This window comes from Cheilinus undulatus, linkage group 13, assembly GCF_018320785.1.
Source record: "Cheilinus undulatus linkage group 13, ASM1832078v1, whole genome shotgun sequence".
Taxonomy (NCBI): Eukaryota; Metazoa; Chordata; class Actinopteri; order Labriformes; family Labridae; genus Cheilinus; species Cheilinus undulatus.
Genome location: NC_054877.1, coordinates 45,030,505 through 45,050,434, shown reverse-complemented (window position 1 = coordinate 45,050,434; position 19,930 = coordinate 45,030,505). Strand labels below are relative to the sequence as shown.

Here is a 19,930-nt window from a genome sequence, read left to right as displayed (position 1 = left end):
AGATGGACAGGCACTTGTAGCACATCTGTGTTATGGCTCTTGATCCTCTGACTCCAGTCTCAGTCCACTCTTTGTGAAGCCCCCCTAAGTTCTTGAATCTGCTTTGTTTGACAGTCCTCTGAAGGCTGAGCTCATCTCTGTTGCTTGTGCTCCTTTTCTTATCACACTTTTCCCTTCCAGTCAACTTTCCATGAATCTGCTTTGATACAGCCTCTGAGAACAGCCTGGCCTTTCAGCAGTGACCCTTCGTGACTGAACCAGACTGAGATAATGAAGGCTCAGGAAACCTTTGCAGGTGTTTGGAGTTAATTAGCTGATTAGAGACTGAAAAAACGACAAGAAAATGGACTTTTCCACAATATTCTAAGAAATTTAAAGGTAGTGAATTCCTCAGTATTTTGTGAGATTGAAGCCAAATAAAAATAAATGAATGAACCGATGAATATAGTATGATTTCATTTTTGAGCTGCACCTTTAAAATAACTTTTTTAATTTAACCTTTTAACACTCACTCTTTCCTTCCTTGCACAGTCTGTCATTGTCTAATGACGCTAGCCTTCGTAGCCCAACGGAAGGGTTTTTTAGCGAGCCTACAACTTGGGTCTTTAAAGGTTAAAACCATGCCAGTAACTTCTATGGTGAACATTTTTTTTACCCGTTTTTAAACTATTTTTGATTGATTCTGCCACTGATGGCTAATGCTTAACACTTTGTACCCACAATGCTTTGTGATGGATGGTGACAATCAATGGCAAGCTGTTCAATCGTGCTATTCTTTGGCTATTGGGGGCTTTTCCACTATGACTTTTGGCCACGCCAAGCCAAACCGAGTCCTGGGAATGTACTTTTCCATCACCATTTCGGGCGTGCCAGTGCCGTACTGAGAATGGTCCTGCTCAGTAGCCATGATCATTCTTCGGTCCAGTAGTTGTGCGCGATCTGAGTCCTCACACTGACGAGAGAAATCAGGACGGACCAGGCGCAGCACCAGGATTACAACTATGTCTGGCCCTACTAATATCAAAAGTGTAACCATTTCTCTTTCTTATAGACAAATAAGTTGTAGACCTTCTCTAAATAAAATTCCGGAGATGTTTGAAACATTCAGTCCATGATAGAGACAGTCTTTCCTAACAAACAGGTCTTATTTATTTACTGGCACTAGTAACCCGAACACTTATTGCCCTATCCAAAAATATGACTGTGTTCATTTTCTGCTGTCCTAAAGAAACATAAATCAATTATCAGAAGGCTTGTCTTTAACTCCTGTCATGTGCTACAAGAATAGTGTAATGTTTTTGTATCTGTCTCCCCCTTTTGGTTATTTGAGGTAATTGAATTCCTGTAGTTTGCCATCAGTTCTGATTGGTTCCTTTGGTCATGTGATGTGACTGAGTCGCAGTAGAAGCTGTAGTTGGGAGACATTACCATGTGGTCAGCCTGCTTCATCAGCTGCCTTTCTTTCCTTCCCCTTTTCTGAAAGCTTCTCTTGTAAGTTTATTTTTACTTGTGGCTTATTATATTGATGCATCTTTGTTGTTTATGTTTTATACTGCTGTATATCAAAGTTTTGAAGCGAGCTAATGATGCTGAGAGATAGCCGTGCATGATGCTAGTTTTTCTTATAAAAAAAAACTATTATATTATAATAGTTTTGATAGCTTTAATTTGCATGTAGCACGGCTACTGATTTGTGTTGAATTAATGACTGTTTGTTTGCAGTGTTTCAGTTATACATGAACCTAATTTCTGATTGCCATTCTTGTACAGTATATTCATGCAGCAGTCGTTTTTGTATGCATGTATGATGTGTAATATTTAATTGCATCATATAACTGATACAGAATTATTTGTATTTTTCAGTTTTACAAAAACAAAAGAGAATGACAGCGACGGTAAAGACCTTGCAACTTTACTCCAGCTTCTGACGTCTCTTCAGTCTGTTAGCTATCTGTCGATTTGTGCACAGACGCTCACACACATTGAGGACAGAATAACTCCTATGTAGGAAAATTCTCTCTTTTTGATGCTTTGTGTGAATTACTGTTTATTTATTGGTCACTGAAAAAGAGAGAAAGAAGGAGTGGCATTTACTGAAGTCAGTCTGAGCTAAGGAACAATTCGATTTTTGCTTTAAGATGATGTGGAGACAACCAGATCTCACTCCTGTCTTCCCTTCTTTGTTTTGTCAGTTTTTGTCGTGTCATAAAGAAATATTTATCCAGTAGTGACCCTCAGCTGGTGCAGTATTAGTGACTGTGGATGAGATCAATGAGGGCTCGGTCCTAACGATTGGCTTAGTTAGTTAGTTAGGCTTAGTTCAGCAACAAGAGCCAGCTCTTTCAGCTTCATTTGGTACTTTGGCTTTTAATAAGTCAGACAAATTAAGCGTATTCTGACCCATGATTGATATAACTGTGTTTATTTTTCCAAAAAATATTGGACTAATTTATTTAATTCTCAGAATACCAGAAATTTCACATTGTGCTTAATATTTAACTACATATTTTGAACAATCAAGCATCAGTTCAATGACTTCTTAATATGTGAAATGTTTAAGTTATTGTTTCCATTTAACATAAAACAGTGCAAGTCTGTGATTTCCATTAAAATATAAATAATAATAATATCATATTATTTTCCAGATTGAACTCTACTGGAGCCAAGAATGACAACATTTTACATAATGGTTTGTAGAAGAGCTATGTTACATAACCTGGTTATTGTTACTGGTTGCTGACATTTATATAATTATTTTCCCCTCTCTTTGTCTGTGGGGAATAAAAGGTGCACGGAGCACTGAGCAACGTCATCCCCCCTCCTTCTTATCTGATTGGTTAAAAGCTGAAGGCACAGACATGTGTACCTACACACACACTGAGTCAACCACAGTGCTTATGTTAATGAGGACGTGTTGTTATGGTGTTTGCCGTGGCAGGATGCTGAGGAGGAATGATCCTGTGTTAATTTTGCTGACTAATTATTTTCATTATCGTTTTCGATAATAGCTTTTTTTCCCCTGACGAAAACGAGACAGTAACTAATAAAAAACAGTGCACATGGACAAAAACTAAAACTAAATTAACTGATATTTTAGTCAACGAATAAAAACCAGACAAAAATGTTTGACAGAAACTTTATCCAATCAGACCTAATTTTGTCATGTAGAAAGTAGGGGCAAGTTAGGCATATATCCAATCACAGCTACTTTGGCTGTGTGGGAAGGTGGGATGAGATACGAGGGAGATAGAATCACAACTGCTTTTGCTGTGTGGTAAGTTGGGGAGAGATCCAATCAGTCGACTAAATATACCGTAAATTTCAACGACTAAAATGTTGGGAAGTTTCATCAACTAAAACTAGACTAAAACTAAAACAATTTAGATGACTAAATTATGACTAAAACTAAAATATATTTTTAGCAAATGACTATGACTAAAACTAAATTAAAAAGTGCAGTCAAAATTAACACTGAAGTGATCCTTTCTTTATGCAGTGCTGCAGCTCGTTCATGACGACACATCACACTTCAAGCGCCCCCATCATCAGCTACAGATGCGCCCTCAAACAGGTACCTTGGTTGTAGTTGAAAAGCCAATCCCCTGCCATGCTGTGCTAACATGCCAAGTCAAACCAAGTAGACCCGAGCTGTTCAATGTAATGGAGAAGGTCCAAGACTGCGCAAATCATGACTGAGATGGTCTGAGTAGCTCCTAATGTAAAGAAAGAGCAACAGAGAGGCCGTGATGTGGCCTTTGGTGTCTCTGTAGACAGGAACTGCTTTGAGGAACGGCTTAGAGCCAATACAAAAAAAAGTGCAAGGACTATTTTTGTAAATATGTGAATATTTTGAAGATTTTTTTTTGTCACGGAATGATTATTTTTTCATTCTATGGTCCCTAAAAGATGGGAGAACAAGTTTGTGCTAAAAAAAAAAGGCTGTCGTTATTGTTAACTATGTGTCACGTAAAAATCTTTGAGTTTTAATTTCTTTTTTTTTTGTCTTTACAGTCCCATACCTTTTTCAATTATTATTTTAAGTAACAACAATGCAGCACACAGAATCTTAAAGCCCAGGTTACCCTGAGAAAGGATGTTAAGAGCTTGACTGTGGACCACAGGGTTGATGGTTTACAAGCTTTTTAAGACAACAAGTTCAGGTGAGATGAAATTTAGTTTATTTTGATCATTTGATTGCATTTTGTAAACTAAAGCGTTTCACCTTCCAATAAATGCAAAATAATAATAATGATATTAATAATAATATCCTTCACATTTGAAGGAAATTACATCTGAAGGCAACACCTTTTATGTTTGTGGGAAATTTATTTTGTCAGTGAAGCCAAATCAAAGTTTATATTTTCTGCACATTCCATACACCTACCTTCATACATTGTGCTTCATATTCAGTCAATCTTTCTTTGTGTACTGCCAGTTTATAACAATTGTTAAAAGGAGCTGTTCCAGGCTGTTATATTATGTATAAAGATTGTGGGTACCTTACATTAAAAGCCGCCGATGTGTGTGAAGTTTGTGGATCATTATGTTGGCGGATGTTGCCCAGCCTCTTATTCTGTTTATCATTTCTCTCCTCTACATACAAAAGGCGTGATCGCTCCTAAACTCCCCCTTTTTAATGCAGTTTTCCATCTCACTGCTTTCCCATTTACAAGGCTGCTGCCTGCTTTGATTTCCGACGCTCTCAGATCAGCAGGAGCTCGTGATTGCATTCCATAACCATATAATGTTCATCTCAGCCGAGCACATTTAAAAGGTTAGGTATGATTTGCCCTGCTTTTGTCTGCAGAACAGACGAGCATGTGCATTCATATCTCCAGTTTCCAGAGCTCCATGCTGCTGCTGCCATGTCAGTCAGTGGTCCACTAGCACCATCTAGTGGCTGGAAGCGTGAACATCTCAATTACTGGAGCCAGTGGAGCTGCAGTAAACTGCATTATTCCACACAGTATGGAGGGGAGATGAGTTCACGCTGGGAGACGCAGGAGCACTGAGGTGTCAAGTCAGGCGTTTAGTTTAAAAGCCTCGGTTAAAAAACGAGGCTGATGGTGTCAGAGGCTAAAATCACGGCTCTTTGATCACGAAGATGAATGATGATTTAATGAGTCACCGTTTCACAAAGAGGACGGATGAAAGGCTATATAATGGAGAGGATCCCAGGCTTGCCAGAGACAGGAAATGAAGGCTTTCATTCCCGAAATTCTGTAATGTATTAACACAACATCTGAAGATTACATGCCTAAGCAGATCTCTCTCCCTCTGTCTCTCAACGCCGACAACATTTCAAGACTTGAAAGTATATTTCTGTAAACAGGAGGATAGACTCAAGTCAGGATGAAGAGGAGTTTTCAGTCATTGGCGAGAGTGGGAGGAAAGGCTGCACGGATGCAGAGGTATTATATGAATCTGAATCTCTCCCAGCTCCATCTGTTGTGTGCTATAGAGATGATGAGTCATTCCACTCGGGTCAAAGCCGCCCCAAATCCCCAGCTTCATACTAACAGACCTAACAGACTCACAAACATGTGGATAAACACACATACTAATACATGTTCACGCAGCGAGTTTCCCATCATGCATCTGTCCTGTGTTTACAGTTTAGTGAAGCCTATTAAGGCCTCAGCTGGTATCAAAAATTGCTTTTCAAGCCATGTCCAAGCCTTCTGTTGCAATAAATATTATAATATGTTTACCCTCGGCATGACTGCAGGGTTGCTAACATTTTATAAACAGTTCAGTTCTGACTCACTCAAAATGAAATCAAACATTCACAAAAAGAATCAAAACTGATGCAGCAGAATCACAGATATGCATGATTGTAGCCTTCATTGATCTCTGCAACCCAACCTCTCCGCATAGAGCTCAACTGTTTTGTTATGAAAGTCGAAATCTCACAAATTTTCTCCAAAGCAGACTTCATTATTAGTCATAATGCCATAACCATCTATAGTAAATATTATACCACAAACTAGAGAGAATCAGTGCATGTGCTCCTGTAAGAGGCACAAGCATCGATTATTGCAACTCAGTTACCCAAAAAGCCTGTTCCCCCTCCAGCCAGTCCAAAATTTAGCAGCTAGGCTTCTAACAAGTTTTAACAGACGACATCACATCACCCACATTTTAGCATCTTTACATCGGCTTCCTGTTATATTTGTAGGTTTTTCTCATCACTTTTGAAGCATTAAGGGTCTGGGTCCAACAAAGCTTTTAACCCCCTGTGAGCCAGCCCACACTCTTAGATCCTCGAGTGGGGACCTCCGGGTCATTCCAAAGTTGAGACTTAAAACTAAAGGTGACAGGGCCTTCTCCGTCAGAGCCCCTCGGCTTTGGAACAGCCTACCTGAGGAGAAAAGGTGTGCAGAAACAATCACTTCTTTTAAATCACTTCTTAAAACTCATTTTTATTGTCTTGCTTTCATGTGATCTTGTCTTCTTACTCCTTCTTATTCCTTTAATCATCCTCCTTTCTTTTTAATCTCCACTTTTTTTATTACTATAACTATTTAAGACTTTATTCAACACTTTTAATGCACTAAAGGGTCTGGCTCCAATAGAGCTTTTAACCCCCTATGAGGCAGCCCACACTCTTAGATCCTTGGGTGGGGACCTCCTGGTCATTCCAAAGTTGAGACTTAAAACTAAAGGTGACAGGGCCTCCTCCATCAGAGCCTCCCAGCTTTGGAACAACTCATCTAAGGAGAAAAGGTATGCAGAAACAGTCACTTCTTTTAAATCACTTCTTAAAACTCATTCTTATTGTCTCGCTTTCATGTGAAATTATCTTCTTTTTCCTTTAATGATATTTCATTTTTTTTATCCCCACGTTTATTATTACTATTACTGCTACCACTGCTATTGTTTTTTTTTTTTTTTTTTTTTTATTGTTACTATTATTGTTATCATTTATCCTTATTTTTTGTATCTGTGTTTTAATGTCTCTCACTCCTTTTATTGTTTGATTTTCTATAACCATGATCAGGAATTTTTATTTAGGCTGATGTTAATGGTTTTTGCTTTTACCATTGTGACGCTTGTATCATTTTTTTTTCTTCCTCATACTTTTTTTTTTTTTTACATTTATTTGTCCTTTATAATTTTACCTCTCTTAATGTTTTTAGATCTTATTGCTTTTCTTTTACTTGCTTTTTTAAACTTCAGTCCCCTTGGTCTCAGGCTTTGTTGTTGGACTCCTGAGTTGGTCAGGTACTCGTGGGTTCTTATGATTTCTTGTTCTCATAATTTCTTAGGTTGCCTAAGTTCTTATGACGTCTTAGCTTGTCTCAGTTCTGGTGATGTCATGGCATTTCTAAGCCCCTTATGATGTTTTGGGATGTTTGAGTTCTCATAATGTCTCTTGTTGTTTGGGTTTAACTTGTAGGTTGGGTTTTGATCTTGTTTCGGTTCTGTAAAAACTTAGTGTTCTCTTGATGTCGTTGTGTTGTCTTTATCTCTTGTTTGGGTTCTGCTGCTTGTTTTTTCCGCACATCAAGGCACTTGTAAACCTATGTTTTAAGATAATATTAAAAATACATTGTTCATTTGTGATCTCTGTGAAAGAAACAATACTACCCAGAGTTTGCAGTGCATCACAACATCATTGATTCATGGAGCCTGAGCTTCCCGTGGACATTCACACCACCCCCATGTAAAAACAGGGGTACTTCAGATGATGCATTATCAGGGATTCATGATCTTTGTTGGGCAACTGGATACCAAGTGACTGCACTTTAAATACTGGCATCCATACTATGCATTAACAACACATCTTCAGTGATGATCTAAAAGAGCTCAACAACATGGTTGGATTTGATAATCACATAGAAGACAAAAATTCAGAAGATATAACCTCTTTAAAAAAAAATCATAGTTTATTTGCATCTCAGCCAAAAATAGTACGGTACCCAAAGTTTAAAAACTTGAAAAACCATCATTAAAATGGATGAAATGAAAGGATTGTGGGTTGTGTTGTCCACTTCTCATAAGGAAAAACAGTGCCTGTTAAAAGCATTCAACCCCTTGGATGTTTCACCCTTTGAGTGATGTTATAAATCAATCATGGTCAATATAATTTGGCTTTTTTGACAAAAAACATCTTTAATGTCAAAATAAAGAGAGATTTCTACAAAGTAATGTCAATTAAATAAAAATAAGTGGCTGCATAAATATTCACCATCTTTAAAGTGACTGAATTCAGCAGAGATCCAGTCAACTGGTGCTATTAGTCTCACAGTTAGTGAAACGGGGATCACCTGAGTGCAGTGAATGTGTCTCAAGTGATTGTAGTATAAAGACACCTGTGTCCAGTTAATCAGTATTCCTGGCTACCATTCCACCATGAAGACAAAAGAACACTCCAATACAAAAATATCCCAAAGTACCTAAGAAATGGAAGGAATATGCCACATGTGTAGATCTGCCTAGATCAGGTCGTCCTCACAAACTGAGCAACGGTGCAAGAAGGAGACTAGTGAGAGAGAGCACCAAGACACCTATGACTACTCTGAAGGAGTTAACCCAGCCAGCATGTCTTTGTGGGCCCCACATGGGTTATATGTGGGCTACAGTATGCGTCCCATGTGGGTTTTTGTCCATGGGTTTGATAGTGGCCCTATCTGTGATTCTCCATATGAACTGCAAGTGTGGATCAGCCCACATGAGTCCCACATAAGCCCCATCACTAGAGGTCCAAGATAGATCCTACTTGTAGTAAACATGGGCAACTACAAGGATCTCTAGATGGGGCCTATATTGGTCTCTTATGGGCTGATCCACACTTTCAGTTCACATGGACAATCACAGGTGGGACCACCATGGAAGCCATGGACAAACCCACATGGGACCCATACTGTAGCCCTCGTATAACCCATATGGGGCTCACATGGACACGATGACTGGGAGCTTCAGCAGCTGAGATGGGAGAGACTGCAAACAACATTCCCACTGTGAAGCATGGTGGTGGCAGCATTATGCCGTGGGGATACTTCTCAGCGGCTGGCCCTGGGAGGCTTTTAAAGGTAGAGGGTACAATGAATGCAGTAGAATATAGAAAAAATCCTGAAGCTACAGACTTATGATTAGATACTTATTTGACCATGCCCATCTCTGCCTCATGGATTTATCTGACTTTTTCCGGCAGCATTTTCTCTTTGCTGCTCCCTCACGTCTTCTCTAAAGCTGAAAAATATTCACTCCTGACAAACCTTGAGTCCCAACGATCATTTCTGGAGCTGTTGTAAGAGGATATAGTGTTTATCCTACTGTATTTCTCCTGTCGATGCTTTCCCCTGTGAGACTTTGTTAAACACAAATTACATCTAATGAGCTTCGTGTTCGTGTGCCTGCATCCTGCATGATGTATTCAGTTCACAGCAGTGTGCTGCTAGTCATTAGGCTTCCCTTAAAGCAGGTGCTTTTGAGCGTGGGCTGAAGTTGACAGCAGTTTACATGCTTAGATAAGTGTGCGACGGCATCTTTTAGACTATAAAGAGTGTCTGAAGAAAACTGAGGGAATGAGAAAGGGAGCAAAAGAAAACTGTGGCGAAAATGCCGAAGCAGGAAAAGTGTGGGAAAATGTGCGAGGAAGGAAATGCGTTTTCTTGTTTTTTTTATCAGGAAGATGCAGAGAAGGAATATTAGATTACAGCTTCTCACCCTCACACCTTCCCCGCATGTATTTGCATTGTGAAAAATGGTGTGATTGTGCTTTTTGTGTGCAAGAGAGAGTGAGTGAGGGGGGTATCAGAGAGAGGATGCTGCGAAAAGAGACAAAGAAAGGCCGGGAATGACGGAAAGAAGATGTTATGCAAGTTCAAGAATGAGCTCAGTGCTCTCTTGTTCTCTTTTGTGTTGCAGAGAAAGTGCAGCAGAGGTATTTGATAGAATAACCTTTTTATCTCACAGCAACAAAGCATAGTTCACCTTGGGAAGAGTAGTCGCTGGGACTGAATCATCATACACTTAATATACAATGAAATACACTCACCTCTGCTCTCTGCATTTGAATGCCAGGTACTTATTATGCTTTGCTGATACAAGGAGGCGTTTTTCAGCTGATGTGCACTTACTTGGATACACTTCACCACATACAATTAACTAAACGAGACCTGATTGAAATTAAGTCAACTTATAAAGCAGTTACCAGCCCCAGAAGTCTGATTCTGGAGCAGATCTCCTCCTGAGAAGCTCTTATGGTGTGTCCAAAGTGACTCTTCATGTGTGTTAATGACTCTAGGCCAGGGGTGTCAAACTCAAGGCCTGGGGGCCAAATCTGGCCTGTGGTACAGTTACACTTGGCCCGCAAGATCATATCATATTGTCATTATAATGCTGCGTTCGATTGCACTCGGAACTCAGAAAAATCCGACCTCCGAATCGGAAAAGTGCAATAGAACGGCCCTTGTGCTCAGGACACTGACTCGGGAATTTGGGTAGGATCCAAGCAGCCCGAGTCGGTTGGAATGACATAGCAAAAATGGCGTAGCACACCGTAAGTCAATTTCTCCTCAACTTTTACTTTTATGTGTCTAATTTAGCATTTGTGTTACTACAGTACAGGCCTCTGCACAGCTCGCTTTGATGCCTGTATAAGTTCAATGATGCATGCAGGATTCCCCTTGCTGGTGCGTTCAAGTCATTCTTACAACATATGACGTTTCACTTTCTCTCTCTCTCCCTCAAGTAGCTAATATATTTCCCCAACAGTAATTTTTGATCCTCGAAAAACATCAAAACAAACATCAGCTTACTGCGGCTGGCCACGTTCGTCTGTTTTTATGCAATGAAACGCATTTACCTCAGAAGTCGGAATTTCCGACTCGGATCTTTCCAAGTTCCGAGTGCAATTGAACGCAGCATAACTGGCCCTAAAATCAGATGTCTGCAGATTTCCTCCAGTATAAAAACGTAAACTTAACCTTGATGACATAAAGTATTCTTAAGTCATAAAAATGTGAAAAAAATAAAGAGTAAAAATCAAAAGCTAAAAAGAAATGTGGGAAAAGAAATTAATTTGTGCTTTCATTTCATATTTTCAATTTTGCATTGCACAATTATGACTTCAATCTATTATTTGAAATTTTATTTCATATTTTGACATTTTATATTCATCATTTAAAGTTTTTATCTCATATTTAGACCGTTTCGAATTATTATTTTACATTTTATCTCATAATCTGAGCTTTTCAATTTATTATATTGACATTTTATTTCATTTTTAGACCTTTCCAGTTTTTTATTTCAACCTTTATCTCACATTTTGACCTTTTACGTGCAACATTTTAAATTTTAACTCATGTGTTTTGCCTTTAAAACATGATTGTGACTTTTTTATGTGTTTATCTTTAAAAGTATTATTTTATTTAATATTTTCTATGCACTAGCAAGTTTGACTTTTTATCTCAGATTTTGAGCCTTTTAACTTAACATTTTGACTTTTTAAATGTCAAAATCATTTTAAAGTGGATCCTGTTAGGCCCTCAGGTTAGACCTTAATTTAGAATCCAGCCCCTGTGATTGAGTTTGACACCCCTGGTCTAGGTGGTCATTGGAGGCTTTTACTGGGGGTTTGGAAGGCCAGGCTCACTTCTGTGTGAGTGAAAAGCTCTGTATGTGCAGCATTAAAGCAGTCATGTCCATTTATGAGGAACAAAAGTGCTAACTTGTCTGCTTTTGGGACATATTGTACAACCTCAATTTCAGAAAAAATTACTGAATGCAATGATTTGCAAATCTCATAAATACATATTTTATTCAAAATAGAAAATAACATATCAGAATGGAAACTAAGATATTTTCACATTTCATAAAAAATAATAGCACATTATGAATTTGATGGCAGCAACATATCGTTCTAGATAGGTCCTGCTTCTTCTTGTGAGTTATAAATGGCAGCCATGCTTGAGTTGTACAAAAGAAAACACATAATTCAAACAACATTTAAAAATCAGTGCAAAACCACTATAAATCTACATTCTCTGTGCCCATAGCATCGGTTCAGACAATCCCCTGTCAAATGGGTGCGCTCATATTTTTGGTGAACTTTGAACTGAATTGACAATTCCAAGTGGCTTTTTTTCTTAAAAATTCATCCATTCTGAGACCAAGAACGTGTAAAATAAGAACTTAAAATCAGTGAGAATTAGAATTACGTTGTTCTAATTAAAATGATACATGACACTTGATACTAGAAGAGGATTTTAAATAATAATAACACAAATGCAGATGAGTCAGGCCCACCCACACTGATCCAGGTCTTAAAGGGTGATAAGAACATAAACATAGTCAAACAGATAGAAACATAAATAAGCATGCAGTAACATAAGAGTAAAGTTGATGAACACGCTCAGAGAAGGTCATTAACATGGGGAAAGTTTTAATTTTCTTCTTGCAAAGTTTTAAATTCTAAACTCTCTCATACTGTTTGAGGGCCTTTGACCAAAGATGGTGCCTTTTGTGATAGCAGTGCCCACGATCACCCTGTCGGCAAAGTCTGTATGATAGAAGATAAAGTTCTTAAACCTGAAGCTGTCTTTTAATGACTTAATTATTAAAGCAAAGTGGAGGAAAATGAGCCTAAATGTAAGCATGAGTCAGAGCTGAGCAGGAGCCCCACACAGCCTGACATAGAAAATAGGGAATACATTGACTTTTATCTCAGAGGGGGGGAGGGGATTGGAAGGAAACACAACAGCAGCAGGAGGACCACTTAGCTTCCTCCGCAAAACATAGCACAAAGTTTAGCAAGGTCAGTAGATAAGGCTAAACATTTAAGAGCAACACAGCCAAATATGAAAAAAATGGCATAATTAATACATGCTAATAAAAAACAAGTTGGTCCAGACTGATCTGCAGTTATTGGAAAGAAGAAAAGACAGGAAGCATCAGAGGAGGTGGACAGTACAAGCGGTCACTTTGGACTGAGGTGCTGTTTGACCACTGAGAGAAACATCTGCAGGAGAAAATGCACGCCTAATGTTTTTGGATGCCAGGAAGTATATTTTTCTAGTTGCCATTTATCTCACATTAACGTGCAAACAATATCCCTGCAGACATTACTCAGCAATAACCACTGATACCCAGCAGACCAATCCCAGGCATCACGGTCTGCTTCATTTGAATACATTTATGTGGAGGTGCAATCGGCTGCATGTGTAGGCCACTGCATAGTTCTCAGGGCTATGTGGACCCACTATGTTTGCTGCAGCGTAGGGCTGAAGCACAGAAAAAAGAAATCAGTTTAAAATCTGATAATTTTGGCGTTATATTTGCAGTAATTTTGAGAGTGCTTAGTTTCATTCACTGTGTGTATTTGACTATGTCTTCAGGCTGTGCTGTGAGTCCATTATAAAATCCCCCACAGTCCCAGCTGACACTGAACACTGCCGGACTAAACCAAGACTAAACTGAACCAATCATTGCCAATCTTCTTTGCCCTAAAAGGCGCCCAGCTGTCCTAATACAACTGCCACATTTAATTTCCATCTGCCAGGAGGTGGCAAGTGAAGACAGAGAGATGGGAGCTGATCAGGGGGAAAGTGAGCCAGTTTGACAAGGACAGATTAAAGTTTGGCCGGTCAGGAGTGCAAGGACACTGACTTTGACCTCAACGAGCACATGATTGAGTCTGTGGATGCTAATGTTTGTGCTAATGTATCATTATACAGGGCAACCCATATACTGTCTCCTGTTGGTTTCCTTCCTTCTACAATCACAGCAAAAGAAAAACCTAATCTTCCTCTTTGTGGTCAGTCATGTGTTCAGACTGACTATGCTCACACACTAACCGCTGTTTGTGAGTGCCTGATGTTTGATTTTTCTCTCCTCTGATGTGACTCGGCCTCCCATCAGACCTCATTTACCTGAGACCTCCCCTGATTAGTAACGGCTCCTCTGAGTGGGTGTCACGACCCAATCAGAATGCTTTACAGCTGTGTACTAACTGTCAGGGACGTAAACAGCATGTTAAAAACATGCAAAGAGACGCAAAACTGGCAAGAAGACAAAAATCTTGATCTGAAATCACAAACCTGAACAAAGATCTTCTCACATGGTACGGCAGGATGTCTGATTGGTCATGTGCCATGTGACACCAACAAGCATGTAAGGCATGTTTGATTGGTCTCCAAATTCACTTGACACAGACTGGCAGTGTAGCCAAAACAGTCTGGAAGAGAGAGAGGCAGGGAGGTGGTGGTGAGACGTATTTTATAGTACTCATTTGGTATCAATACTTTGCTAAAGGGATTGATACCAAAAGAGTACTTGGTAAATATCAATAAATCAATAAATCAATACTTTAGTTTCGATACTCCCACCACTAACGCCAGATATGCATTCAACTAGACAGGAGCAGTGGGCCGGGCTGTGGCTGGCATCATGTCCATCTTACATTGCACAACAAACGGCACACAATCAGGCTGAAAGTTGGCTCAAAATCTAAATGAGTCACAGACTCAAAATTCATGTCTGAATCGACTGAAAAAACATATGGTGTGCACTCGCCTTTTTACTCTCGAGGTCTCTTATTCGCTACATGATTGAAATGCTCCTCTCACTGAGTTTGAAACAAAGCAACAGGAGTGAGACTGATTTGTTGTTGCTTTTTGAAGGCTCATCTTTCTGGGTGATCAAAGTGTGCTTACCGATAAATTCTGTTCTTTGAGATTTGCACAGTTGTGATTTAGAATATTTGTGTGAGACATGTTTTTGCATGCATTCATGTCGTGATCCATCGGGACAGTTTAATTCCCTCTGTGGATTTTATACTTGCTGTTGTAAAGTTGCTTTATGTGTAAGAAATAATATGCAGAAGTGTTTAGTCTCACAGAGGCGGAGTGTTATTAATGTGGGTGTTTGACAAATGGCGTTAGTTCTTTTTAAGGTGTAAGGTGCGAGGATTTGTGCGTCCATCTCAACTTGCATAAATAAAATAAGCTCCATTTAGAAAGTAACCAAACAGTGATAAATAAACACAAATAGAAAACACATACTCAGACATTTAAAGCCAGAGTGCAGATAAATCACTTTAAGAGTGTTGTGGAACTGTAAGGTAACATTCGTCATGTTATACCCTCTGTTTGCCTTTGCTCTGGTGCACATGTGTGTTAGTCCCTGAGCTTGCATGCACGCCGTTTTCCCATCATCCCATGCCTCATAAACTTGAGTTGTATTCCATCACAGGCCGCCCGCACAACAAGCTTTTTCCCTAATTGGTGCTTGAGCTTTAAATTGCTTGCCTTTGCCCACAGCCTAGCACTCTTCCTAAATGGTTATCTGAAAAAGCCCCCCTTTTAAAAAAGAAAAATGGTGTCAAAGTTCTGCATGAAGCATCTCTCCCTCTCTCGCTGCACTCTCTTAGAGTGGACGTCCCACTCTCTGTCCTCCTCTCTCTCAGACAGTGTCACATTACATGGAGAACATTTAGTTCACATTTTTGTGATAATAAAAAAATTTGTCTGGGAAGACTTGTGCAAAGTTCAACTTTTCAGGAATCCACCGCCTGCCAAACTCAATCCAAAGACAAAAAATCGTGAGAAGTGAAAGGAATTCTTTTCATCGGGTCAGATAATTCAGCAGTGATGATACTCAGCTCTGTCCTTCTCTAAAATTAAATGGGCCGTGTAACTCAGAGAGCCTCAGGGATGCTTTAGTGGACTTCTAATGGTACGAGGAGCCATGCTGTGAAACTTTATCAAGTTAAATAAAGTTGACTCATCTGCACTTCCACCTCTGCTGCATTCATTTTTGAGTCAGCCTGTGGATTGACGAATAAATCAGTTAGTTCACTGAATCTTTTTTATTTCATCAGTTTATTTCAAGAATCCATTTTATAGGTAATAAATGGAGAATTTCTGCGCTGAAATGTCCATATCAATTTAAAAAAGGCTCCTCTTATGTTACATATCTACTATATTAGGGCTGTCAAGATTAATCACATTAATTGCAATTAATTAAGGTTCATAATAAGTGCACTAATTTTCTCAGGTTAAAAGTCATCTGTACCTCTTGTTACCATTTAACTGTTCATTTTTTTCCATGTCAATCCATAACAGAAATATTTTTTCATAGTTAAGTTCATATGATGATATTTGATTTACCTATAAAAGCAGGTTTGTATCTAAACAGGAAGTCACTTTAGCGTAAGACTGTAGAAAAATCAAAAATGACTAAAAAATAATAGTAAATGCAAAATAATGGAATTACAAAATGCAGTGAAAAGGATGCGATTAATCATGAATAACCTCAGAAGTTTTGAGATTATTCATGATTAAAAACTGTGATCATTTGAAAGGCCTAAAATATATTGTTGGTAAGTTCTGATATAACCTAAAATAATTTCCAAAAAAAACCCAAAACCTGACATTTTATTTATTTATTTGTTTTTTTGTTTGTTTGTTTGTTTGTTTGTTTATTTATTTACTTATTTATTTATTTATTTATTTATTTATTTTTGAATTAGACGTCTTGTTTTATGGCTGTCATAATGGAGCCACTATGACAGACACAACTATTATTATAATTATTATTATCATTTTAATATTCTTTAAATTTATTTAAATTTTCTAAATGGATTAATATTTCTATTATTATATATTTTTTATTATTGTTGTTTTTATTAATCAATCAATCGATCAATCAATCAATCAATCAATCAACTTTGATTTGTAGAGCCCTTTATAACACATAGAGTGACCAAAGTGCTTTCCAATAAAATCAAAGCATAAGAAAAAGAATAATTAAACAATATAAAACCAATTAAAACTACAATAAAACAAATACAAGTAATGTGTCATGATTAAATGTTAAAAGCCAGTCTGAAAAAATAGGTTTTAAGCCTGATTTTAAAAAGGCCAAAGTCGGTGATGGTTCTTATGTCCGGGGGGCAGCTTGTTCCAAAGTCTGGGCCCCGCCACAGAGAAGGCCCGGTCTCCCCAGTGTTTGTACCTGGCTCTGGGCACTATATTAATATTACAAGCATTATTATATCATATATGAAAGTGAATTTGAACTGTGTTTAAATTCACATTTTTATTGCTAAAATGCCAAACTGCCAACTGTGAAGTGTCACTTGGTCATGTCCAGATCACTGATCTGGACTTTGCTGATGATGTGTAATCCTCGTGGAGTCTGAAGAAGTTCTTGAATGGGCTCCTAACTCACTGAGTGAGGAGGCTGAAGGGTTGGGATTACTTGTCTCCTGGGCAAAAACAAAGATTGAATCTGTGTCTGTGAATGGTTCCTGGTAGAACTTATAGAGAAGTTCACCTTCCTTGGCAGCGTTATCCATCAATCCACTGGCTGGGATCAATTGCAGACTTGGACTCGTGCATGGGGTGATGGGTTCCTTGAGTAAGACAGTGTGGCATTCCTGGTATCTGAGCATGCAGACAAAAGTCAGAGTCTTTCAGTCCTTGGTCCTTCCTTACTATACTCTTTTTAGCCTCCGCACTCAGCGAGTTAGGAGCCCTCCCACACTGACACATTCATTGTGTGGTTAAGCTCATACCAAGTGCAAATCTTGCAGACTGCTAATATTAGCACTGCTAAGCATTTGAGGCAATAGTCAGCTAGTCCGTGATGAAGTCCAGGAGCAAGGTAAGATGGCAGAGCTCCCCATCAGTGACAGTGTACCACACCCATATAACCTAATAATTACCCCACACAGCAGAAGCAGCTGGTTTATAAATCTACTGTGCATTTCTCCAAATATGAAGCTGGTGGTTGTTTTCAAGGCCAGTTGTTTGGCTGCTTTTGGAATTTTGGTGTTTTATGAGTGCAATGCTCTCTCTCTTTCGGATTTGCTCACTTAGTTGCTGTGATCATGTTCCTGCATGCAAGAGCCTAGAGGGTAAGGTGTTCTCTGCACTGAACTGGATTTCCTGCATACAAAAAAAAAAAAAAAAAAAATCCTGAGTGTCATACAAAAGCCTTGCTTGTGCAATGCTTCAAACTTTTTGTTTTCAGCAAAAAAACCTTAAGAGTGATACGTTTGACAGCTAAAATAAACAGAAACACTCCATTTACATGTGTGCACGGCAATGTAGCAAAGACATAAGTGGCATTATTTGTCCACAAAATTGACAATAATGACTTTCTGAGCTTCCATAGAAGCTGTGAGCAAAGCCTTGTTCAATCTCTGAATAAACTGAAGTGATTTATGTGCAGCCCATGGGTCATAGACTCTGGTTTCATCTTCCTGTACTGTATTTTTCTTTGTTGTATTTGTTTTTGAGGGAGTCTAATCAATCCCCGCAGCCTGAGCAGAGAGGGGAGGATCATGTATGTCAACAAGAGCCTGAAACAGCAGCAGAGACATAAATACGATGTAAACCTTTCATTGGTGCAGCAGTGCAGCTCACCTCCTTCTCTAGCGGGAGCTCTGAGCTCTTTGTAGCTGGCCCCAATCTTTCTCCTCGTGCTCCTGTATTCTGTCTGTGAAGCAGAAAAAAAGCTCAGAAGTCTACAGAAGTGAGATAAGGGGAAAGTGGGAACACATTAATACTTTGTAGTTTCGCTGCGTTGCTACAAAGGAAATAGAAAATTCTCTTTATTTTCCCCCCTAGTTTTCTTATCTCATTACAGGGAGCATGTGAACTCAGCATCTCCTCGCCTGATGTCTGTGAGAACTATTTAATCTTAAAGAGGGGCGTCTTAACTATGACCTGTAGGCCAACTTTGGCCTGTGGTCCATTTTTAATTAGCCCACAGCAAATGTGGTCACCGTTAGAACATGACGCTTCAGTGGCGAAGTCAGAACATTTGAAGAAAGGACCTGTTTTATGTGGTGGGACACGTGTGCAGTACCTACACACTCTGGTTAAGATTAAATATTTTTATTAAATAGCATTGGGTGGAATGTTCCCTATGCAAATGGTCATTTATATGCAGATGATACAGTCCTTTATTGTTCAGCTCCTACATAAGAAGCCTTCGATACTTTACAGGACACACTGAGTTAAAATTGATCTTAAATCCTGACAAAACCAAACCCATGATGTTTTCAAACTCAGAGAAGAAGCCACTGAACCTGCCTTCTGTCACCACATCCCATCGGGATGTGATTGAGTCTATCTGAGTCTGTATAATAGGAAATTTCCCTCTGATTTGTACAATTAAAAAAAGCTAACCAACCAGTTTATTTCTGTCTCTCTGTCAGGTAATTCACCATCTGAGGAGTCAGAGGAGCGTGACAAGGAACCGAGGACGCTGACCTACCCGGCGTACATTGCCAGTCTGCTGGACACTGGAGCTAAACGCATGGCAGCCGGCGTCCGTATGGATTGCACCAGCCAGGGCCAGTGTCCACGTGCCTGCCACCTCTGCCACATGAGCCCCAGAGCGGCACAAGGCCGGCAGCAGTCTGAGCCCGTCCTGCTGCAGATCACCAAAGCTGCACCCATCTATGAGCTGGTGTCCAACAATGAGACCTACCAGGTGTGTACAAAATTCACCTCTTCATGTCTGGCTGTGTAGCATCTGGAAACACCTGATGTGACACGGCAGATAGACTTTGTCACATATGCATGACCAGGCCTAACACAGGCAGCTGTGCTGCTAATGGTGAGAGATTAATCTGCTCCTCCACTGAAGTACAGCTTAGAAAAAACAATGTATCCATTGAAATATGGTAAAGCTACTAGCTAGTGTACTTAAACTGTCAACATGCTAGCCTTTTGCAGCTGCATATAGTCATGTAGCTGCAGCTATATTCACTACACACTCCTGAGCAGACTTCCCCACTATACACAAATAGTGCATGCAAACAAAGCACAAAATAGAGCCTATCTTTTTAGAGGTTTGCACAGCAAGCGTACATGCCCATACACAGCGTGTTTTTTGATCATTTGAGCCAGTCAGAGCTCTTTGGAGGTTGTTGTGAATCCATTAAGACTCCCTTTTTTCATTGTTCTGC

The 19,930-nt window shown here is 39.2% G+C and overlaps 1 protein-coding gene across 5 annotated transcripts in view; it reads left to right on the top strand.

The window, feature by feature from the left end:
- The window catches only part of astn1 (astrotactin 1), a 714,709-nt gene that overhangs the window by 607,353 nt on the left and 87,426 nt on the right, over positions 1-19,930 (top strand). For all 5 annotated transcript variants that reach the window (XM_041803561.1, XM_041803558.1, XM_041803557.1 and 2 more), the window contains one exon: positions 19,175-19,452. In XM_041803561.1, the coding sequence (XP_041659495.1) occupies positions 19,175-19,452 (278 nt within the window). The remainder of the gene's footprint in view (positions 1-19,174; positions 19,453-19,930) is intronic.